This window comes from Primulina tabacum, chromosome 13 (genome assembly GCF_025594145.1).
Source record: "Primulina tabacum isolate GXHZ01 chromosome 13, ASM2559414v2, whole genome shotgun sequence".
Classification (NCBI taxonomy): domain Eukaryota; kingdom Viridiplantae; phylum Streptophyta; class Magnoliopsida; order Lamiales; family Gesneriaceae; genus Primulina; species Primulina tabacum.
In genome coordinates this window covers 36505517-36530524 of record NC_134562.1, presented here as the reverse complement: position 1 = coordinate 36530524, position 25008 = coordinate 36505517, and the positions used below count along the sequence as shown (strand labels likewise).

General features: G+C 36.8%; 2 protein-coding genes and 1 pseudogene across 8 annotated transcripts; 2 read left to right on the top strand and 1 right to left on the bottom strand.

The window, feature by feature from the left end:
* The first annotated feature begins 232 nt into the window (after positions 1-232).
* Positions 233-8309, top strand: LOC142521730 (auxin response factor 6-like; annotated as a pseudogene).
* Positions 8310-13156: 4847 nt separating this feature from the next.
* LOC142523226 (heat shock 70 kDa protein 17-like) lies at positions 13157-20375 on the top strand. The gene is given in 15 exon segments (XM_075626909.1): positions 13157-14070; positions 14664-14896; positions 15200-15359; positions 15718-15963; positions 16039-16175; positions 16266-16509; positions 16511-16603; positions 16749-16907; positions 17397-17468; positions 17585-17685; positions 17773-17842; positions 18161-18217; positions 18335-18396; positions 19314-19386; positions 19737-20375. Coding segments are annotated over 15 exon segments (2688 nt in total). The 5' UTR covers positions 13157-13296; the 3' UTR covers positions 19944-20375.
* Positions 20376-20740: 365 nt separating this feature from the next.
* On the bottom strand, positions 20741-24542 carry LOC142523227 (UDP-arabinose 4-epimerase 1-like). 7 transcript variants are annotated; one of them, XM_075626914.1, is made up of 11 exons: positions 24273-24457; positions 24146-24180; positions 23311-23444; positions 22828-22941; positions 22581-22688; positions 22395-22486; positions 22165-22306; positions 21892-21986; positions 21534-21663; positions 21220-21364; positions 20741-21105 (listed from the first exon to the last, which is right to left on the bottom strand). In XM_075626914.1, exons 3-11 carry the CDS (start codon positions 23431-23433, stop codon positions 20870-20872), a joined length of 1185 nt encoding a protein of 394 aa, XP_075483029.1. In that variant the 5' UTR covers positions 23434-23444; positions 24146-24180; positions 24273-24457; the 3' UTR covers positions 20741-20869. The 7 variants fall into 7 exon arrangements, with proteins under 7 accessions (XP_075483029.1, XP_075483031.1, XP_075483028.1 ...); XM_075626916.1 differs by lacking the exons at positions 24146-24180; positions 24273-24457 and adding an exon at positions 24518-24542; XM_075626913.1 differs by lacking the exon at positions 24146-24180 and having other exon boundaries at positions 24273-24483.
* Between the last annotated feature and the right edge of the window lie 466 nt (positions 24543-25008).

Here is a 25008-nt window from a genome sequence, read left to right as displayed (position 1 = left end):
TTTTGAAATTAAAATACAGTTTTCTCAATAAAACTGTTAGATTATTCGATATTTATGTTAATTTTTTTTTATTAAAATACTGCGAGCTTATTCTTAACATTCCTAAATTTATGATTTTAGTTGACATGTTTTTATTACATAGAGATGGAATAAAACTTTTTATTTATTTCAAAGAAAACGATATATAAAATCTAAAAAAAGGACAAATTCCCATTTTTACCATGGACTGGACTCTGGAAGAGCATTTCAGACTTCATAAAGACTCGAGTTTCACCATGCCATGAAATCTTGTACAGATTAAAGTTAGATCTTGCGATGTCGAACAAGATTTCAATAATTGATATACTTTCCTAAATAAACTTCTCTACGGCATTTCGCTTCTTTGTGCTTTTCATTCTTCTTTGAGCACCTCCGCCTCATTGAAAAAAAAGATGGGTTGTAAAAAAAAGGGAGAATAGTTCGAAGATCTGAAGCTCATTTAAGCTATCAGCACACACAAAGATCTTGATAGTGGCGAAAAGCTACTCATTATCTTCTTCCTTTGCTCTTACTTACTTTAGTTCATTTATTCCTCGGACCGGTCCTCTTCTTTCCTTTTTCTCTTTTCTTGTACGAGTGTTTTTAAACTTGCTGTATAAACTTCAAGATCTGCTTTACTTTTTGTTTTCCTTGAAGCCCTGGTGAAGTTTTTGGTGGTTGTAATCTGCTTCATTTCTCCTTTTCCCATTGTTTGAGCTAAAAAAGGCAAATATTGTAGAGTGATGGGCGGCTCGTGTGAGTTTGGATGAAAAAGTTGACTCTTTTTGTTCGTTAAGGGAGCGAGGTGGGTGGGGGTGGGGGTGGGGTGGGGTGAGATGGGAGTTTCAGGTCCGATGCCTTTCGAAGTATGTGATTGTTGATGAAGCCCTTTTGTTTTTAGGGCTATTGTTTCTTGGGTTCTGGCAGTTGTCATTTTATTTGGAATATGAAGTTATCTTCTTCGTCTTTCACGTCGGGCTTTGATATGCAGCCGGGGGAAGGTGTGCTGGTTTCTCTATTTTTACTTTTTGTTTCGAGAATGTTCTTTTAGCATTTATTTGCAGTATTTTTTATACGTGTGCTTCTTATGTGAGTGGTAGAGGAGAAGAAATGCTTGAATTCGGAGCTGTGGCACGCATGCGCAGGTCCTCTGGTATCGCTTCCACAAATGGGGAGTCGGGTTGTGTATTTTCCTCAAGGACACAGCGAACAGGTTTCTTAAATTTCAGTCGCAAGTTCTCTGGTTCAATTTAGGATTAAATTTTTTGTAGTATTGGCGTATCAATGTGATTTTCATGGAATGAATCTATGGCTGGTTGGTAGTTTTTGTAGTTAGTTTATTTGATATGTCACCATGGTTCGGCAAAACTGGCACAATAACCACTGTTCCAATTCCCATAGCGATACCACGGAATGGTTGTGGTTGTTTTAACTTCCTTTCTGTTAAACTCTCCATATTTTTTAAATTTCAAAACATTTTTAAGCTGTTAGTAATGTTTAATTTTATTTTAACAGATTAACTACCAAGCATCAAAGGTAATGGAGTATGAGGGCATTCCAATCATTTAAAAACACATTTAAGCATCTTTGACCTCCTAAAAATAAAACTAGTGGTTTAGTAACATCAGTTACACTAAAGGCCTGGTGTCATAAATGTCTAGGCGATAGTTGACGAATTGGTCCACTACAAGAACGAGATTTCATTAGTCAAGGGACTTGAGAATGTAATAAAAAACGGGAAGACTCCACGGTGTTTGAAAGTGAGTTGTGGCTTTGTTGAAAAGACTGTAATTACTTGCAAACATATCCCAGCGGATTAAATATATGCCAGGGTTACCTGAGATTGTAATCATCATTGATCAACTTGTCAATTGATGAGCTAAAATTTTAAATTAAATTTTTTTATGTTGAAGTACTTATTAAGTCAATCAATACATATCAGTGAAAATGTAATAAAAATACAGAATATCCAAAAGAATGATGATGTTCATAAGACTAGAGGCAGCGCCTTTTAGAGCACAAGAATGATGATGTTCATAAGACTAAGGTGCCCGTAGTGTAATTTTGATCAGTGATTCGTGTACAGGTTACTGCCTCGACGAACAAGGAAGTAGATGCAACTATGCCTAACTATCCTGGCTTGTCACCGCAACTAATCTGCCAGCTTCACAATGTTACAATGCATGTATGTCACTTTTTTATATATGTTTCTTCTTTTGACCAAAACCATTTTTATTCATGGTCTAAATTCTCATGTTGCAGGCTGATGTTGAAACAGAAGGAAGTATACGCTCAGATGACTTTGCAACCACTTAGCCCTGTATTACACTTAACTTAGCATTTATGAATTCTATCTAGTCACTGTTGGTCAATAACTACTAACCTTTCAATTTTGGTTAGCAAGACCAAAAGGACATATGCCTGCTGCCGGCAGAACTTGGCTCGCCAAGCAAACAGCCAACCAACTATTTCTGTAAAACATTGACGGCTAGTGATACCAGCACTCATGGAGGATTCTCTGTTCCTCGCCGAGCAGCTGAGAAAGTTTTTCCTCCTCTTGTAGGTTCCATCAGAACTTATGTTTACTGGTTTTCCCTTGCAATTTTTATTAATTTCAGACTGTTGGTTCAATTTATAAATGTATTTTCAGGATTACTCTCTGACGCCTCCTGCACAAGAATTAATTGCAAAAGATCTTCATGGCAATGAATGGAAGTTCAGACATATCTTCCGAGGTTTGTTTCAAGAATAGTTTGTCCCAAATTGCTTCAATGCTTTTTAGTAACCGTTGTTAAAGAATTGATTTGGCACTTGTTGATTCACATTTCTTTATGATGTCATTAAACTTAAAGAGTTTTCTATGGCAAAATGAAATCCTAATTGCATTACTTAGTGATCGACATCTTAAAATTATGATTTTTGAGGTTGATGTGTGTTTGTATGTATGTTCCGAGTTTGATAAAGAGAGGGAATAGAGCTCAATCACAAGAAATATTGAACAGCTGATGAGTTGGTTGTACTTTGAATACTTTGAATAATTAACATATGATGTTGTGCATATTTGATTTGATAAGAACATCTGAGGAGATTTTAGCCACATTCACGTTTTGTGAATTGACATTGCTAATTTGTTGGTATGACACACATTTTGGACTTTCCTACAAGAGTAGATTTTTTTTATAGAATTGATTGATCGAGCAGGTTGTAGTGTTCTTTCAACATTTTATTCTGAGAGGTTTCATTTATGGGGGCTACTGATAGGATACTGAAATAATAGCACTTGCTTATCAAATATGTTGGCAAATTTTTTTAGGTGGAATTTTAGTTCTGTAGTTGTTTATAGATTGATTTACATATACAGGTCAGCCAAAAAGACATCTCCTTACTACAGGATGGAGTGTTTTTGTGAGTGCAAAAAGAATTGTTGCTGGAGATTCTGTTATATTCATTTGGTATGTTGTCTGGATTTTGTGCATCCTTCCTAGAGATAAGCTAAGGAGCTTTTTCATGATCGTGCTTTGTTCCTGATTCGACTTGGAGCTTTCTGTTTAGTTGTTAAATTTCAATAACCTAGATTAATATAACAAAGAGATTTAACATACAATTTTGGTCCCAATTCCCAAAATTATTTAGGAACGGAGTGGGATAATGTTGTTTTGAGGTTGAAATGACGATTTATCTTTTAATCATATTAACTGTCACAAGGCAAATCACCTGCACCAGACACAATATTATTATTCTCAAATCTCTCTCATCATATACAATAACTTAATCATCATGGCATGATTTCGTAATCATTAAATTCTTCTTCACTTTTGTTTTTGTTTTTGCTGTTTTAACTCTTTTATCAGGAATGAAAATAATCAGTTGCTCTTGGGGATTCGACATGCTAATCGTTCCCAGACTGTTATGCCTTCATCTGTCTTGTCAAGCGACAGTATGCACATTGGTCTTCTTGCAGCAGCTGCCCATGCTGCAGCAACAAATAGTCGTTTCACTATCTTTTACAATCCAAGGTGTGTTTCTAAATTTTATTATTTTAGGTAACTTTCTCCTTCACATGTTTGGTTATTCTATTCTCAGGGCTAGTCCATCTGAGTTTGTGATACCTCTGGCAAAGTATGCCAAAGCAGTTTATCATACCCGAGTTTCTGTGGGGATGCGCTTTCGGATGCTGTTTGAAACAGAGGAGTCCAGTGTCCGTCGGTATGTCTAAATGTTCCTGCATTTTAAATGCACGCAGCAAATGAGAAAGAAGTCCACTTTTTTAATCTTCATCCTCATTTTTTTTCGAACTTGTGCATTTTGAATTTGTGCAATTTTGTGTCTGGAACACTCTATTTTGTGTATAAACATAAATCCTGTAGCCTTTTATTGAGTGAAAGGATTTTAGTCTGGTTGCACTTAATTTTTTTTTTTTTACCTTTCGGATATATATTCCAGCGGACACAAGCAAGGTTGACACCTGTTCAAATGCACTTATCACGTCATCATATATTTTCCCTTTTTTTTTTGTAAAAAAAACAAGCTTGTACCTTATTTTCCAAAGCATATCAACTTTAAAAAAACATGCTATTTAAACCTTATTCTCATACTTTAGAAGCAAAGGCATCACCATGTCTTCAAGAATTTTACTTTGGAGAAGCAAAACCCGATAATGAATATAAAAAACTTATGAGAATATGTGCAAATATTTCTGCGGTCACTTGAAAATATTAATTATATGTATACTCATGGATGGATGAAGTGGCATGCACACTACTGAAATTTGTACATTTGAACATAGGTACATGGGTACAATCACCAGCATAAGCGATTTAGATCCTGTTCGTTGGCCGAATTCACATTGGCGCTCAGTAAAGGTATATCCGTCGCATTTTCTCATTTGTTGTTTCTGCTACTGAGAGGAAACCAAAATACCAAAACAAGACCCGCTATGTGAAGGCAGAAGTTACATCACAAAATGTGATGGCTCTAACGCTGCTGCTTCAGCTTCTGAATCCCTTTTTCAATCTTTTCAATGTCCTTGAATAAAGAATTCGCCTCTTTTTAATCTAGAATCCCTTTTAAAGCACGCCTGACTCCTGAACTGTATTTTGGTCCTTTTTGTCATTTTTTTGATATGTTTTCCCCCAATTGTGGAACTAGAAATACTGGTGATACTTAAACCAGTGATTGTTGTGGTGCTGTTTTATGGTTCTCATGAGTGGTGTACTCGTGTTCTTTTTATGTGAATGGCTCCTTGGGATGGTTTAGACTTAAAGTAGCCACAAAATCATGAACTTGCAAGAGTCCTTAGCCTCGAGCCGTTTATCTCCTTGAGATCCGCGCTCTGAGATGTTTGTCGAATCAACTTATCTTTTATTTGTGTCATATGTAGCTTTCCACAGGACACTTGTGCATCTTTTCTGTGTTGTCTTGAAAATTTTGAAAATTTTAATTTTGGACATATCCTGCATTTTCTTATTTCAGGTGGGGTGGGATGAATCAACTGCTGGGGAGAAGCAACCTAGAGTTTCTTTGTGGGAAGTTGAACCTCTGACGACTTTTCCCATGTACCCGTCCCCATTCTCCCTCAGATTGAAACGGCCATGGCCGTCTGGACTTCCTTTCTTCCCTGGTCTGGTTTATGATAGTTGACTGAAAAAATTGTTCATTTTTCTCATGTTTAATTTAGATTTTGATACGCTCGTTTTCAAGTGTTAATTTCATGCCATTCAGGACTTAGAGATGGTGATATGAGCATGAATACTTCACTTGCATGGCTTCGTGGGAACACTGGGAGATCAAGGGATTCACTCGCTAAATTTCCAGGGATTTGGTGCACCCCCCTGGATGCAACCAAGGCTCGATACTTCCATACTTGGTTTACAACCTGATGCCTACCAAGTGATGGCGGCAGCTCCACTTCAGGAGGCAGGGTCATTTGATCCCAGTAAACTTACCAATCAGCCGTTGCTGCAATTCCAGCAAAATATTCCAAATATTTCTGCTTCACTGATACCGAATCAAATGCAGCAACAGTCCCATTCTCAACAGAATTTCCTTCCTAACTTTCCAGAAAACAATGTTATTTCTCAGGCTCAAATTTTGCAGCAACAGTTGCGGCTCCGTCAGCCATTTAATGATCATCATCATCATCAGCAACAACTACTTCAGCAATCTCAGCAACTGCATCCACAATTTGAAGAGGAACAGACCAAAAAAACCATACCCAGTGGCTTGCAAATGGGATTGACCTCTGAGCCTCAGCTCTCACCTTTGCAGACCTTGTCGTCAACAAGCCAGCAACAGAACTTCACGGATATCATTGGTAACCATATGACTTCATCTAATAATTCTTCCACGCAGAGTTTTCTACGTTCATTTTCCCGTGAAGGAGCATCCCACCAAGTGAACCTGCTTGGTCCCAGTCCTATAGTCTCACCTTCCTCATCTTCAAAACGAGTAGCATTAGACCCTCATTTTCCTTCTAAGGTTTCTCAATTTGGAGTGCCCCATCCTGAAGAATTGATGATATCTCATCCCAAGGTCACTGACCTTTCAGCCTTGTTGCCACCGTTTCCTGGTAGAGAATTTCCAGATTTCCATGGCGCGACAGATAACCATAATAATTTGTTGTTTGGAGTTAGTACAGACACATCGGCGATAATGAGAAGTGACATGTCAACTCTTAGAAACTCCGGCAATGATAATGAATCACTATCATTGCCATATGCACCCCCTGTATTTGCAAGTGCTGCAGGCATCAACTTTCCTTTTAACTCCGACATTACAACCTCGAGTTGTGTCGTTGAATCAGGTTATTTACAATCAGAAAATGTGGATCAAACAACCCCATCACATGGAACTTTCGTGAAGGTGAATAAGCATGTTTTTTTCCCCACGTATTTCTCAACTATTTTGATAACCCCCGTTTCATGTGGATCTGGAGAAGCAACACTTGAACACTATAGGTGTGTGTACATTCTCTGATCATGATCTTTGTTTGGATTCGTCGCATTTCTCTGTTAGAAAATTTGAGAAGTGGATATGATTTTGGCTTCTCATAATGGCATGCACATGTTGAAGGATTGACATAATACCCTTGACCTGTTCTTGCATAGGCTCCTGTATGAATAATTTATTTTTGTTCCAACTCCATGTAACAGTGCCGTTTTACTGAGATATTGTTTCTTTAATGTTAAGGGAATCATGTCTTTAAGTTCGTGAACCCTTTGTGTTTCTTTATCTGATGAATCAACCTATGTTAGATATGTTTATAGGGTCATTTGACCACCATAAATTTTCTGATATAACATTCAGGGGTGCCTTTGGCATACATGGCTAATCCATGGTTTTTTGCTTTCAGAGTGCGATTGGTTTCTGGCCCTTTTAAACAATATATCACTTTTTTTGTAGCCAATACTACTATTGATTTTGATGCATAACTTTCAGGTTCACAAGTCAGGGACCTTCGGACGGTCATTTGATATCTCCAAATTTAGCAGCTACCATGAGCTGCGGATTGAGCTTGCTCGCATGTTTGGGCTTGAAGGCCTGTTGGAGGACCCTCATAGATCAGGCTGGCAGCTTGTATTTGTTGACCGAGAGCATGATGTTCTTCTTCTCGGTGATGACCCTTGGCAGTAAGCTTCTATCTTCTTGCATTCTCTAATGCCATTGAGATATTGACCTAAACGTTTGTCTTTTTGCATACTCATTCCTCAAACACATGCACCTTTGAGATGGACTCCAAAAATGTTATTTGATTACCATTTCCTGAACGTCATCAATAGAGTTCCTATTTTTACTCCAGGGAATTTGTGAACAACGTCTGGTATATCAAAATTCTCTCCCCTCTTGAAGTGCAGCAGATGGGTAAAGAGGGCCTTGATCTTACCAACTCTATCCAGACACACCAGCTCTCCAATAGCGGCAATAGCTTTGATGATCATATGAATCGTAACGACTCCAGAAGCATCTTAAATGGGATTCCAACTGCCAGTTCACTTCGTTACTGATGACTTGTAGCCAACTGTGATAACTACGTGGAATGTTTTTCGTAGACCAATATATTCTCCATTGGTCGTGGTCAGACAAATTTTTTACATATCATCTGTTTTAAGCCGATGATGGTATGTAATCTGTTTATCTAGCTAGTTTATGATCATTTGAAGCTTTCCGCCAGATGATTACCGTGTATATCATAAAATGGACCCTTATCCTTTAGAAATAATTTGACATTATTGGAACTGTAAGATGTATTCTGTTGTTTGTATCAAGAAATGCTGCCTCACCTTCTTGGCTGCGATCAGGGTTTTCCATAGCTTGTGGATTCCTATCCTAGTGATGCGTCGCATCATTCTCGATAATATTTATGTCAATGTGGAAAATACCAATAAGAAAACGAGATATTTTGGAAATCAAGAGAAGGGGCGTCAACCCGAAATTGCCTTCGGTTCTCAATGATAGTTGCTTCTTGGAACATTAGAGGTTTTCATAAACCTCTAAAACAAAAGCGTGTCCAAAATCTAGTGGCCACTCATAAGATTGATGTTTTTGGAATTTTGGAATCTAAGATGGATGAAAAAGCTTTATTGAAACTGCTTCGGATCCGTTTTCCAGGTATGCAAGCTGTTCACAACTTTGACATTAACAATAAAGGGCGTATTTTTGTTCTGTGGAATCCAAAGAAGGTTGGTTTGAATGTGGTGTTTCAGAACAAGTGATACATGTAAGTGTTCACTGCTTGATTACGAACAAAATGATTTGTGCATCTTTTGTCTATGGGTTTAATACTATCGTGCAACGTAGATCATTGTGGGAGGAGTTAAAACTGTTTGGCCCTACTTGTATGTTACCATGGATTTTAATGGGAGATTTTAACAGTGTGTTATCGCAGGAAGAAAAGAAAGGGGGCCTCAAAATTAAGAATTATGAAACTACTGACTTTGTGGATTGTGTTGCATCTCTTGATTTGGTTGATCTACATTACTTTGGTTGCTATTTCACATGGAGCAGCCCAATAGTATGCAGTAAGCTGGACCGCGCTCTTGTTAATAACCTGTGGATGACGTCGAATATGGAAGCGCATGCAGAATTTTTGACTCCAGGTTGCTCATCCGATCATTCGGCTTGTGTTGTCAATATTTTTCAGCAGCGAAGGCAAAAGCAAAAACCATTCAAATTCCTTAATATGTGGACTCTATGTGATAACTTTTCAGAGTTAATTTACAACAATTGGTGTTTCCTCGGTCATGATACAGCTCAATTCAGATTGAAACAATTGTTCAAAGGAATCAAGAAGCCGCTTCAACAACTTAACAGAAATCAATTTGGTAATATTTCTGTCCGTGCCAATGCAGCGAAACAGAAACTGGATCAATTGCAAATGAATATGTTAACATTGGGGATCATGGAGGAGAATTACAGAGAAATTAAAAAGAAAACCGAGTTGCTACTGGAGGCAGAAAGGATGTACATTGCTCAAAAAACAAAGATCAAATATCTTAAAGAAGGGGATAGATGTACCAAGTTCTTCCATGATCTAATCAAAAGAAATAATAAGAGGAATGCAATTGGTGCCATTACAAAACATGATGGGAGCACAACATTTGACACAGAAGAAATTTCTCGATGCTTTATTGATTACTACAAGGGGCTCTTGGGCAGCAAGGTGGATAGAATAAACATACAACATGACGTTGTTACTGAAGGGCCGTGCATACAAGAACAACAATGGAGTGCTCTTACAGCAGATATCTCAGAAGAAGAAATTGTTAAAGCTTTACATGGTATAGATAATGATAAAGCACCATGATCTGATGGATTCGGAGCGTTCTTCTTCAAGAATGCATGGAGCATTATTAAGAAAGATGTTTGCGATGCAGTGTTTGAATTCTTCTCATCAGGGAAACTTCTTAGACAATGAAACCATTCAGTGATTGCACTAGTACCAAAAAATCCAGCTGCTTCGAGAGTACATGAGTTTCGCCCCATTTCATGCTGTACAGTTTTTTACAAACTAATTTCTAAAATTCTTGTGGACAGGCTGCGAGGATTAATGGGAGATCTGATTGATGGGGCTCAAGCGGCATTTCTTCAAGGTCGTTCAATTGTTGATAACATCCATTTAGCCCAGGAATGATTGAGGAAATATGCAAGAAAAAGGGGTACACCGAGATGTATTTTGAAAGTAGATATCCAAAAGGCGTATGACACAGTTGATTGGGATTTCTTGAAAGAGGTACTAACAGCTATGAACTTTCCTACTAAATTTATTAACTGGATAATGGAATGTGTCACTACAGCTTCTTATTCGATTGCAATCAATGGCAACTATTATGGACGAGTTGATGGTGCAAGGGGATTGAGACAGGGTGATCCTTTATCACCATTGTTATTTTCATTATGTCTTGAAGTATTATCGAGGTCCCTCAAAAGAATGTCTAGATCCCCGGAATTCGGTTTTCATGCAAAATGTCGTAACTTGCGTATCACACATTTGGCATATGCTGATGATTTACTACTATTGTCATATGGGGATACTAGAAGTATATCGATGATTATGAGATGTTTGAATCGATTTGGTGACATGGCTGGTTTGAGAATCAATGCTCTGAAATCAAACATTTATATGGCTAGCATAGAAGAATCGGTGCGTAATGATATAGCACAGATCACGGGTTTTGGGGTTGGGGAGCTTCCATTTCGATATCTCGGGGTCCCATTAGCCGCAAGACAATTGAAAACTTCTGAGTACAGTGTCTTGGTTGACTCCATTGCAATGAAGGTTAGTGCTTGGCCCCGTCATTCTCTATCAAATGCAGGCAAAGTTGAATTGATTCGATCTGTTATTCAAGGAATTGAGTGTTTTTGGATGTCAATCTTCCCAATCCCGAATTCTGTTATTAATACAGTGGACTCAATTTGTCGCAAATTCATTTGGCCGACTAAACACCCTCCAATTACTTGGCAAGAGTTGTGCAAACCGTAGATGGATGGAGGGCTTGTGTTGAAAAACTTGAAAATGTGGAACCGTGCTTTGCTTGCAAAAACGTTATGGAAAATACATTCTAAACAAGACAGCCTTTGGATAAGATGGGTCAATCATGTGTACAGCTGCTTCGGGGGAGTATGGAATTGGCATTGGCACAAAGAGCAATCTGGTTTGATTAAACGGATTATTGAGATTCGGGATGAGTTGATATGCAAGTATGGCTCCAAAGAGACGGCTGCTGCACAGCTGGATTCTTGGTTTCACAATAAGGGAGGAGTATCACGTGCTTATGAATTCTTCGCACAGAAAAATGGAAATTGGCCATGGAAACCACTTTATCAAAACACTACATTCTCCCCAAACACCGATTTGTGCTGTGGCTGTTGGCTCACAGAAAACTACTCACTAGAGACAGATTGGGGCATCTTCAAGATAGTAAATGTGTTCTTTGTTTGCAGGAAGACGAATCTAATCTTCATCTATTTTTTCAATGCCGTATTACAATTCTTGTTTGGGATGAAATTAGAAGATGGCTTGGAATGAGGAAGCTTATGGGATCGCCATCAACTATCCTTCGTGCATTTAGGAGAACTTATAGAGGGAGCTCCACGCTAGCAAGGATGAGATTCACGGCTATGGCGGCTACGATTTACCATGTCTGGAACCTGCGAAATAGGGTAATGTTCGAAGATGAGAGCCCGAACGTTGACAGCATTGTGCGGAAAATACAGATACTTACATACCGATGTGTACCGGAAGCTATGGATATAATGACTTCTTCATTGACTAATACACATTACTAATGATTATGTTGAATCACTTTGATGCTTAGGATATATTGTATGATGTTTCGCATTTGATACATTGATCCTGGGTATGCCCAGTGTACTTGTACCTAATCCTTTTTACCTTTTAAATGAATTTACAGTTCATTTAAAAAAAAAAAAAAAAAACATATAGGAGCACACAAAGTACACATGATATGCTGCTATACATGAAAAATGCATCCTTATTAATAAAAAAAAATTCAAGTCTTTTGCACTGAAAGATCTTAGCTAATAATACTCTGAAATTGGACATACTATGCAATCAATATAACAGAATCCTAAAATAATTTATATGCATCATTCAATCAACAACAAAATCCTAAATATAGGTAAGAAGTCATGTTTCATTTGACATCTATCATTTGGAAATTTCATAGCAGCTAAGAACCCCCCTTCTAGATTTTTGGCTCTTGAAATTTCGCTCTTAAAAGTGTTACAAGTACCCTAAGCAATCCTCTTGCACGATCATTTGAAACAAGACATTCTTTCCTGATTCATTAAGGATTTACAAAGAACACTAACCAATTATCAAACTCCAAGTCACGTTTTTTAATTTAAAAAAAAAGGGAGAGATGTCAGGTAGCAGAACACAAAGTGTGAATCTTGGTCAATATTAAACCAGCATCCTCTAGTAAGCATGCCACATCAATAGATGACCATAAATTGAGAATCCTACAGTTCAAAAATTTCTTACAGCTTTCAGTCGAACTAATAGTTACTTGCTGTAAAGCAGCAAGATCATTCTTCATGTTCTGAAGCTTCACGTCAGCAGTAACAAATTATAATATATAACTGAATCCATTCATTTCAATAATATAATGTTTTCGAAACTGGTCATGATCCGAATCCGACGGTTCGATTGGGAACCCATTATGATCGAGTACGAATATCACTTAAAAACCATTTGATTAGTCAAACTGGTCAAGAACCAGTCGAGGATCGATACTGAATCGGAAAACAGCTCAAGAGATTTTGTACTTTTTTTTTTTTTGAAAATTATTATTTTTATTTTTAAAATCTAAAATTTAATATTTTGTGTTATATATATTTATTTGGAATTTAAATTTAATAAAAATATTTTATTAAATATTTTTTTTGTCTAGTTACATAATATGTTTTAAATTTAAAATATATTATTTATTATATTATATTAATATTTATTTTTTTTAAAAAAATAGTATTTTGGTTCGATCGATTAGACTATTTTTTTTGAAATTAAACCGATTCGGTCGAATTTGACGTCATCAGTCTTGCATTAGAATCAACTCAAATATGTACGGCAAGCACCACACACCAAGTAAATCCGACGTCGACATGTGTTCTTCTGTCGACGTGTATTGTCACCATTCGTCACAACTCTTGCAAAAACCCCCGCTTCCAATCGAAAACCCCCACTGATAATATTATCGGCTGAGGCTCCTCCTGTCTCTGTTCATGCGCTCCTGAGAACATTGCATTCGCTCTCCGACGATGGCGACCGCGAGTTATTTTCGCGTGCTGCTCTTCCTGTCGATCTTGTTCTTGAATTCGATTCGATCTGAATCGGCGGTGGCGAGCATAGATCTCGGCTCGGAATCGCTGAAAGTTGCCGTGGTCAATCTCAAACCCGGCCAAGCTCCGATCTCTATCGCTATTAACGAAATGTCGAAGCGAAAGACCCCAAATCTCATCTCTTTCCACGCGGATACGAGGTTAATCGGTGAGGAATCGCTTAACCTTCAAGCACGTTACCCCAACAAAGTGTATTCTCATCTACCCTCACTACTCGCCAAACCGTATATTTTTACTCGAGATTTTATTCGATCACTCTATTTGAGTTACGAGATTAAGCCGGATGAAACAAGGGATGTGGCGGTTTTTCAGACCGATGGCCCAGGGGAATTCGGAAATTTCACGGCGGAGGAGATGGTGGCGATGATCTTGAAGTATGCAGTGGGATTGGTGGAGACGCAAGCGAGGACGAGCATCAAGGACGTGGTGATCACTGTGCCCCCATACATGGGGGTGGCGGAAAGAACGAGTCTACTGACAGCGGCTGGCTTGGCTGGGATAAATGTGCTAGCTTTGGTGAACGAGCATTCTGGTGCTGCATTGCAGTACGGGATTGATAAGGATTTTTCGAATGGGTCGAGGCAAGTTTTGTTTTACGACATGGGCGCCAGCAGTACTTATGCTGCGTTGGTGGAATTCTCCGCTTATAATGCTAAGGAATTCGGCAAGACTGTATCCGTTAATCAATTTCAGGTGAATTTTTTGGTCCAGTGGACTTTAATTATCGCCATTTCTTGTTCCTGATGCTGGTTGAGAGATTGACTAATTCACTGTTTTAACTTCTTGTCATTGTCTTTGTGATAATAGCACGGCATATTTTTGAATTTTTTCTATGGCATCAATCTTTAAAAATTTGTTATACTGTCCATCAACCGTGCCACCTTTGTGAGGTGCACCTCAATCACCTGTTGCATCTAATAGATTAGTGTCATCTCATAGGACATAAAGTTGAACAACATAGCAAAATTGCTTTAAAAATAATGCTAAACCCTAAGTACTCATACGCACCTTATGACCTTTTGTGAAGATAAATTGCTGTAGCCCTCAGATATTTTTGCCTGTCTTCAAAATGTAGAGCTGTTTATGGAAAATATTACCACCGGGACTCCTTTTTTTACTTATGAATATGGATATGTATGCGGTATGTCACAGAGCATCTGGCATATTTGCTGTCCTTAGTTTATACAGACAGAAAGAACAATTTTTTCATGCATCAAGCTAATTTCAAGAACTTTATGTATGCAAGTGGTACCTCGAATAGCGTGACATTGTGGAAGTTGTTCCAGGTGAAGGATGTCAAATGGGATGAAAAACTTGGTGGTCAGCACATGGAACTGAGGTTGGTGGAGTATTTGGCAGATGAATTCAGCAAACAGCTTGGAAATGGAGTTGACGTTAGAAACTCTCCCAAGGCAATGGCCAAATTGAAGAAACAAGTCAAGCGCACAAAAGAAATTTTAAGTGCCAATCTGATGGCTCCGGTTTCTGTAGAATCCCTATACGATGATCTGGACTTTAGGTTAGTCTCAAGCTTGAAAGATTTCTCTTTTCTTCTATTCGTTTCTATTTTGTTTTTTACTTGATTCATCTTACATTTTCAAAGTACTTCCATGAAAATCGACAGCGGGAGATACCAACTTTGAGCTGGTTTGAGTTCATGGATTAACATGCTCGTGTCGGAACCTGAGTTGTGTGGTGTAAACTGGAATATCACCACACTCCTACAAATTTTTTGAGCTAGAGATTCCAGTTCACTCTTGTTCAATGAATGAACTCTTGCTAGTTACCTTGACAAGCCTCTCTGTAATGTATTTTCCTTTAGGAGCACAATAACTCGTGAGAAGTTTGAAGAGCTTTGTGAAGATATTTGGGAAAAAGCCCTTGTACCTGTTAAAAAAGTTCTCGACTATTCAGGACTGAAGGTGGATGATCTTTATGCAGTGGAGTTAATTGGAGGTGCCACTCGAGTGCCAAAGTTGCAGGTCTTTCTCAGATCAAACCAATAGAGCTCTATGATTTAATGACAGAGCTAATGCAAATATTTTTTTTAAGGACTAGTGAAAAAGTTTTTCATATTTAGAATATATTAGGTTTGCATTTAGATATCGGAAATTGGAATGATGCTTTATCTTTATACCCTTCAGGTTTAAACCAATTAAGTAAAACAAATATTTATCAATTCATGCTTTTATCATTAATCGACTTGCATATCTGGTCATAGATGCTGTCATGCTCTTTAAAGTAGTGTAAGGAAAATATGACCAGCCATTTACGGCATTTTTCATATCCATTCGTACTTGATAATTCGAATGAACCAAGCCAAACTTTTTTCCTCTGCAGGCTAAACTTCAGGAATTTCTTGGTAGGAAAGAGTTGAGCAAGCATCTTGATGCTGATGAAGCTATTGTTCTGGGTGCCTCATTGCTTGCTGCAAATTTAAGTGATGGAATCAAGTTAAACCGTAAGCTAGGAATGATTGATGGTTCTACTTATGGATTTGTGCTTGAGTTGGATGGTGATGGCCTTTTGAAAGATGAAAACACCAGGCAGCTGATCGTACCAAGAATGAAGAAGTTACCCAGTAAAGTAAGATTTTTTTTCAAAGCAAAGTGGTGTATTTGTTCTATGGTACTAAGTTGATATGATTCACTTTTACCACAGATGTTCAGATCTGTTGTTCACAACAAAGATTTTGAAGTTTCACTTGCTTATGAAAGTGAAGATATGATACCACCTGGCACACCCTATCTTACATTTGCAGAATATGATGTCCAAGGTCTCACAGATGTCAGTGACAAGTAAGAACTTTGTTGGTTAGAAACTTGATTTCATCGGACTATGAATTGTCGTTATGAATTAATAATTTCAAATATCTGCTTTGTCTCCAGGTACTCAACACGGAACCTTTCCTCCCCAATTAAAGCCAGTTTACATTTCTCTCTCAGTAGAAGTGGTATATTTACCTTGGATCGAGCAGATGCTGTAATTGAAATAACTGAATGGGTAGAAGTTCCACGCAAGAATCTCACATTGGACAACTCAACGTCTGCTATTGTCAACATTACAGATGCTGGTTCTAAGAATGCTTCAGATGAGAGCAGTGACAAGTTGGAAATGAATAATGGTGACTGGTAACAACTCAGATTCTAGTGTTGACAATTCCAACACGTTGGATCTAGGCACTGAAAAGAAGCTGAAGAAGCGAACTTTTCGTGTTGCTCTTAATGTATGAAATTATACCAGTACCGTGGTTTTCTTATATAACGTTTTAAACAATTTTTATTTGATCTGTAGTACAGTAATTTTACTTTCTAGAATTCTTTTTTTTTTAATAAAAACTTTCTAGAATTCTGCTTGTATGTTTCTTGTAGGTTGTTGAGAAGACAAAAGGGGCTGGAATGCTCTCGAAAGAATCTTTTGCTCTGGCTAAGCACAAGTTAGAAGCTTTGGACAAGAAGGATGCTGAAAGGAAAAGAACTGCTGAATTGAAAAACAACTTGGAAGGATACATTTATTCTACTAAAGACAAGGTGATAACTTTAATCTGTTAGACTGTTCATGCCCATCGATTTTATCTTATTATTATAATATTTTAGCGTTTTGATGGATGTTATTTTAGAACAGCCCCATTGATTATCTTAACCTGTTTATTTCCGGCTTTTATCCATCTATATGCATAATTTGTGTGATTGATTCATGACTGGGGCATATTAACGTGTATGCTGGTTCTACCATTGTTCATTATTTGAGATGCTACTGAAAGTTTCTTTGCGTGCACCTGCTCATTGACACCTCGGAGTGCTGAATTGATTTAGGTGGCTTTCCCTTCATCACTGTCATACTGATAGCTACTTTTACTTTCATAATCTGGCATATTCTCTGTATAGATTTTTTTTTTCAGTTAAAGTGGGAATATTACTATTTACTATCCTATATGCTATTTATGTTTGTCATTTGTTTTAAGATTGCCTCTTATTTGTCATTTGAGTACCTGATAGACACGTGTTCTTTTGATATAGCTTGAATCTGAGGAGTTTGTGAAAGTATCTTCAGACAAAGAACGACGGTCCTTCTTGGAGAAACTAGCTGAGGTTTGTTGTCTCTCTCTCTCTCTCTCTCCCCATACTTGCTTTCTATGAATTTTGAGGCACATGTTTGAGTTAAGTGCTGTTTAAAAATAATGCTTTAAATGATCTACCGATTCCAGGTGGAAGATTGGTTGTATATGGATGGAGAAGATGCTTCTGCAAATGAATTTAAAGAACGCCTAGATATGTTGAAAGCTATTGGAGACCCCATATTCTTAAGGTCTGCCCCTGTGGTTAGTTTAAACAGATCAGCAAAAAAAGATACATGTTACGATTGTAGCTGTTATATATAATCAGTGTGATGCAGGTATAATGAGCTTACAGCACGACCTGCTGCCTCAGAACATGCACTGAAGTACCTTACTGAGCTGCAACAGGTGTAATACATTTGTTGATTTGATGTTTTCTGAAGTAAATGTCTCTTTCTAATATAGCTGAACAGTGCTAATTGGCAAACACTTAAATATTTTTCCTATAAGTGATGTAGATACTGAGGAAACTGTTTTTAGTTTCGGTTTACTAATTCAATGCAAACTGGAGAACAATTTTGGGACACGGTAAAGTTTTTCATTGATTCAATTTCCATTTTAGGAAATAAAATTTGACAGAAACTGGACTTGCACGAAGATATAAAAAACTGAATTTTATAGCCTCCCAAAGTTATTAATATTTTTGTCTGCGAACACATATTTTAGGTTGTGAAGGGATGGGAAAAAGACAAATCATGGCTACCAAGAGAGAGAATAGATGAGGTTCTTGTGACTTTATTTTAATAAAAATTCATGCATATTGCGAAGGACTCTACCAATTGAGTATGAGCATGAGTCTTTTTAAACACAAATAAGTTTGTTTAATCTGTGGTCTTTCAGGTTATACGAGAAGCTGAAAAGTTAAAGAATTGGTTAAATGCCAAGGAGGCTGAACAGAGGAAGTAGGTCACCTTTTATTATTAGTTATTTTCTATTTTACGATTGTTTCTCCACCTTCCCTTAGGTTTTGAAGATTGCTGGTTTTTTTATGTTTGTTTGTTGCTGACTCCAGAATTTTTTTTTCCTCCTAATGTTTTCTGTTTCTTATCACCTTTTTGGAAAAGTTTGGTACTTTGGTTGTTTGTTGTTCTTGGAGCGTATGATTACTATTTTGTGCTCAATGTTTATAAGAAAAATAATTTTTTTAATCTTTTGGGCCGATAGGTCTTCATAAAATCCCCTTATTCCAAACTGACCTATAATGAAATCAGGCCCATAGGAACAAGAGGGTAGAAAATTTCCAACTTACTGATGTAGTGATGAGAACTAATTGTGTTGCTTTAGGAGATCAAAGTTGGGAATCACAATTGTCATTCATTGACGTAGTTGAATGGAGGTTGTTTCTGAGGTGTCATCCTAGATGCCTTCTCTTAACTGGCCAAAAACCTGAGTCCCTCTTATAGTTGCTTTTTAATGAAGTTTGTTTGTTATTTAAGTGACATTTTACAAAAATTAAATATTCAAAGTTGAACATTAAACGTAAAATTAACTACCCGATTAATTTATGCATAAAATTTGTCATTTATTTGTTAGATTTAAGAAGTTTTTACTGCAATAAATAACATGAAACCCATGGGTAGCTCTTATTTTATCCAATATTTATTGAAATAAAGAAGTGAAGTAGTTTGATAAGAATATGTGATGACCAAGTTGCACTTGACCTTAACTGTCTATGTGGTGGGTAAGTTGGTCCACTGATGTTATTGATTGAATAATTGTCAAATTTGTGGTAGTGGATTGTTTGATTTTCTTATTCCTATGGATCATACTATTTGTTGAATCATTTTCATGATCAAGCCCTCAACGACGTCTTCAACAGGACTTCTGTATTTGGAACCCCCGCATTCACATCCCATGAAGTATATTCAAAGGTTTTCGATCTACAGGACAAGGTATCCATGTGTGTTTTGGGCCTTTTCTTTGCTTAATGTCTGTAACTAATCCATGTTTTTTATTAGTCCCCCGTAACTTGACATTATTTCCTCGTTACAAATGGTAGTCCTTCCGAGTCCTTGTTATATGTTAAAATAATTAAATCTCACATCATTTTTCCTAGTTAATTTTCTACTCATCCGTGCTAAAAAAAAGGCCATTTTCATTGTAAATTTCGTTCTCACCACCTGAAAATCACTCAGCTGGCGAAGTGATGCTTTCAAGTATGAAGTGATATAGTATAGTACTTGTGATCATGGCAGTTGAGTTCCTTATTAATGTTTATTCTCGCTTATGTTGATTTGTATAGGTTGGAAGTGTCAACAGAATTCCCAAGCCAAAGCCAAAAGTTGAGAAACCTGTGAAGATAGAAACCCCAAGTTCTGCTGATAAAGAAAATGCCACAGACTCGGCATCTGAAGAGACAACCACTTCAAATGGCCAAGCAGCAGGAGATTCAAATGCTGTCGGCGATGACAAAGTGGATTCTGAGCCCGTGGCACATGATGAGTTGTAACAACCATTTAGAGATACAAAACGTTTGAGCTAGTAATTCTGCAATACAACAACAGATATAACCCGGCTCCGATATCAAACGGTAGCATAGACAAGAATTGTTAATAAATCAAGAATCGAACCCATTTTTGGTGAGTGGATCTTGCTTCTGATCCATCAGATTATTAGACACATCACCCTGGGCTCAAACCATACTCTGTCCAAGGCACCTTTTGCTTTTCTTATTTATGATCTTTATACTTGTAACATTAAGATGCTTTTAGGATCATGGCCAGGCATATCATTTATGAGACTTTGTTTGGCCATGGAAAGAAATTTGGTCTGACATTCGAGGAAAAGAAGGTTGAATCCACATAGTAATATTGGAACTCTGTTGTACCAGTTATGTGGAATTCTTTTAAGAAAATAACATGAAATTCATATTTGACTTTAATGTCGTATTATTCTCCACCCTGCTTTATTGAGATATTATTGACTTACAAGCTCTAGTTAGAGGATGATTGAAGCCAAGCTGATTTCACTTCATTAGCATTTATAACAACACTGTGAACTTCAAGCCCTTGTATTTTATTACCTCATTTCCAAGGAACCAGATTTTAGTTTATATTGCTGGAGAACAACTCAATAGTTTAGTAAGCATGTATAACTGATCTAATAAAAAATGAGTTTTTTGCATTTCACCAAACTTTTATTTTATGTATTTGACTCTCACCTTCATTGACATATGATAACTTTACACTTGATAGGGAAGGTGAGCGTTAAATACATGAAGTATATGAGAGGTGAATGAAAATAACCCATTACAAAACTAAAACAGATGTCTGGCCTAAGTTGTATATATGTATGTATTTGCGACTGATGAAAACCACTCTCTCCTTGAGAAAACTTTCCTTATTAAATGAGAGACCGCAACATTACCTTCAAAAGCTAAGAATAATTATTATTATCATATCCGTTTCTGTGTGCCTTCTGCCATCTCCATGCTACACTCAAACTTCGTTCAAGATTTGTATATTTGGCTGTCCAGTTAAGTTTATTCTTGATCTTGGAAGGATCACTATAAACTTCTGCATAATCCCCTGGTCGTCGGCTTAGGTAATCCACTTTTATGTCCACACCTGTCGCCTTTTTACATGCTTCCACGAATTCTTTAACTGAACTACCTGTAATTATTGCAATGACATCAGTTTATAACAATGTAAATAAAATAGAAATTTTGTTTCAAATTTTTTTCGTTATTTTCGTCTGTGTTTTTAAGTGTAGATGGAATGATTGACCTTTCCCTGTTCCGACATTGTAGATACCAACTTCTCCTGGTACGGCGTGAGCTAAAGCTTTCACATGTGCGTCTATCAAATCAGTGACATCAATGTAGTCTCTCACACAAGTTCCATCGGGCGTGTTATAATCTGTTCCTCTTATCTGCAATCAGGGAACAACGTGAGCTTTTCTCGCATACTACCTTCCCCACATTTTTGAGGCATAAAACATGAAAATTTAATGAATATTAATTTGTTTTATGCATCTGTTGCCAATTGGTCCGTATGACCAAAATAAGCCATCTATAAAACATTTACAAGAAAAGTAGAACCTTCAACCCTGGAATAATTCCTCTTGCTGCATCGAAACAAGCACCCGATATTCTTCCTTGTTCTCGCAATTCTGGTCGTGGAGATTCTCCTAGACGTCCCTCAGGGTCTGAGCCAATCACATTGAAGTACCTGATCACAAGACCACGCCATGTAAAACTTCTTGCGAACACATGATGGATAGTTTGTACATTAAAAATGTCATTTTGCAACTGTTATTTCAGGGAATGAGAAACATGTTTAGTTCTTGAGACAAGAATTTTATTTTCAAAACATAATATTTTTGCGTTAATAAATTTTTTCCCATTGTCTTCACTCTCGGTTATAATTGTCTAAAGTCGGACAAAGAGAGGCACAGACCTTAAGATCATGACAGCCATGTTTGATGTCCTCGAGAAGTCCCGTATAATATCTTCTGACATTTTCTTGGCTTTTCCGTATGGATTAATAGGTACCTGAATTTTGAAATAACTAATATCAGTCTAAATTCTTAGTTCTCCCTATTTTCAGTGTGCAAGAGCAATATTCTCGAGTCTTTAAGTACTTCATAACGTTATTTTAGCAATGGTGGGAATGTGGGATAACTGATCACAGCTCGAGGAAAAGGATCCATATTGTTTATAGGTGACTCACTTGAGTAGTGGTCTCTGTTATTGGCATCTTGTCCGGCTCTCCATATGTTGCACAAGTACTCGAATATATCAAAGTTTTTATACCATGTGTAGCCATTGCCTTCAGAACCAGTAACGTATTTGATGTAATGTTATGATAATATCTGCAAAATTAGGAAAACAAAGATGTGGGAAAAAATTATTGCAATTACCAAAACACAAGTCTTGTAATCCTGAGAGTGAAATATGTACCTTAGAGGTTCAGCTGTACTTTCTCCAACATAAGCAACAGCAGCAAAATGCATAACAGCATCAAACGCATTCTCTGAAAATATTTTGTTCACCTAATACAAAGCTAAGGAAAAAGATGATCATATCAGAGAAGGTAGTGGGAAACAAGACCTGGTCAAGTGCATATCAAAGAACTGTTAAGGATACAGCCGTTGCATCTCCAAGATCAGCATATATAAATTGAAGTCTCCCTGGTTCTGGATAAAGTTCTTGAAGGATTTTAACGGCTCCAATGTTGCCACGAGAAAGGTTGTCCTGTCGAAATTTACATCATAAATACATTCTGAGCAAAAATGTCTTTACTTATATAAAAAATAATGCATGTTTTAACTTTTCTATATTAGCTGAAAATCAAGTCCTTTCAGTAATGAAATGAGACTAAAAGGAGATATACCACAATGGTTACACGATACGAATCTTTAAGAAGTCGAAGAACTGCATGAGAACCTATATAGCCTGCCCCTCCAGTCACCAAGACATGTGTTACACCTTGCTCGTGCTGAGAGAACTGAACACAATCAATACATACAAGTCAGATAACTTCATTTTTATTCGCAAGAACAACTTCTGAGTACTAAGAAAGTATTTATTATAGCCTAAGAAAAATTAGATTTATAAACATGATTAGGAAATGCATAAAACATAGTACCAGAAAAACACAAAATGTATGATGTAACAGGAAAGGGGCAGTTGGGTAGAGTAACCGATACAATGCCTGCTCCAAAACATGCTCACACAAAAATAATGACATGATTATGATGCACTTAAGCTTCTGTGCAAGGCACAACCTTCTCCAACAAATCTTAAGTATTAATCTCACAAAAAAAAAACACGGAGTATAAGAAATAAGTGTATATCACTATCAATCACCAGTTACCTTGGTTGAGCTACTTTTAGCAGGTGACCGATTGAGCATAAAAAGAAGAAGTGCAGTGATTCCAGCAACCAAGAGAATTTTCCTTGTGAGGTTGCTCGTGCGCTGCTTCTCCATATAATCCATTCCTAGAAGCACTGTAAGATCCTCAAGCACATCACCAGGAGATAAAAATACGAACTTTTAATGCAGAGTACTTATTTTCAAAACATTCTGATGTTAGATAACAATTTTCTTCGGTTACTGGTGTAATCTTCCAGATACCGAGACTCATCAAGGACCAAACCTTTAGTTCATCACAGTCAGACTATATAAGTCTCTATTATCTGTTCTTAGCAATTCTGCAACAATTTCTTGGAACCACAACGAATTTTCTAAGATCAATGAGTATACAACGCATTACCCATCCTAAAAGAAGAGCTGAATTGCAACAGTCGAGCAAGCAAGGGGGAATGAATTTGCACCTTAAATTGCTATTAACAAACTCGAATCAATCAGACTATTGCGGATGTCCTAAGTTGCAACCTAATGCTGTCTTGAATCGTTCCAAACAGGATCATGCAAAATCAATATTCCATGCTAACAATTGGTGAAACAACAAATTCACGTAAACAAAATAATAAAATCTATTTTTTAAAAAGAAAAAAAAAATAAACAAAATCCAATGACAAGGAAATAAATAAAAGTTTGAGAAATATAAAACAAGGTGGCAAATGGAATCATTGATCTATGAAAGAACATAGTGATCCATCCAAGCAAAGAAAAAAACACTAAACTTTTGCTCTTGCCCACAAATTTTTTCAACCAAAACAAGAAATCTATCAAAAATCATACGCACAATTCAAACTTTTATCATCTGTTTGATCCCTTCAACTGCATCCCAATCACCATGCATTCAAAGAGAAGAAAAATAAGCAAACAAGAGAAGAAGAAAAAAAAACAGAAACGATTTGAATAAGTCTTACCTGAAAAGACAGAGAAGAAAAATAAACGCAGAAAATATGGTAAGTAGATGCTGGACTGGATATTAATACATACATATACAGGAAAAGAAGACCAATAGACAGTGATTATTTGGCCTAACTGTCAAAGGGCTGCTGGAAAATATGTAAGTTACAAACATATATACATACACACACATATATATCTATATATAATAAATGTAAAGAAAGAAGGAAGGAAGACGTTTAGAATGCGAGAGATTTCGAACATTTCAAAATTTGTAATGAAAGAAAAGTGGACAATTATCGTTCTTCATTCCGCGTGTAAGACTACATAACCAACGATCCATGAATAAAGCAACCTCAAAACCAGGCGATTTTAAATATTAACCTTCGATATAGTATAAGTATGTGTATATTGAACTTTGATCGGTGTTCTTTTTTCTTGATTTGTCATTATTCATTAAGGCCAACTAGTTCATATATACCTACGGACACTCTTCGTTGCATGTTTATAGATGTTACTTTTGCATTATAGGTTAAATATGTGATCCAATTAATATTATTTCAAGAGAATTTAATTGCAAAAAGAATGGTTATTTCATATATTATATCTTATTTCTAATAACAATAACATATATATTAGCTAGTATTTATTAGAAACATTTGTTCCGACCGAATAATTAACTAATAATAGGTTTCTTGTGAGACAGTCTCATAGATCTATATATTCAAGACAAATCGATCAGATTCATATCCA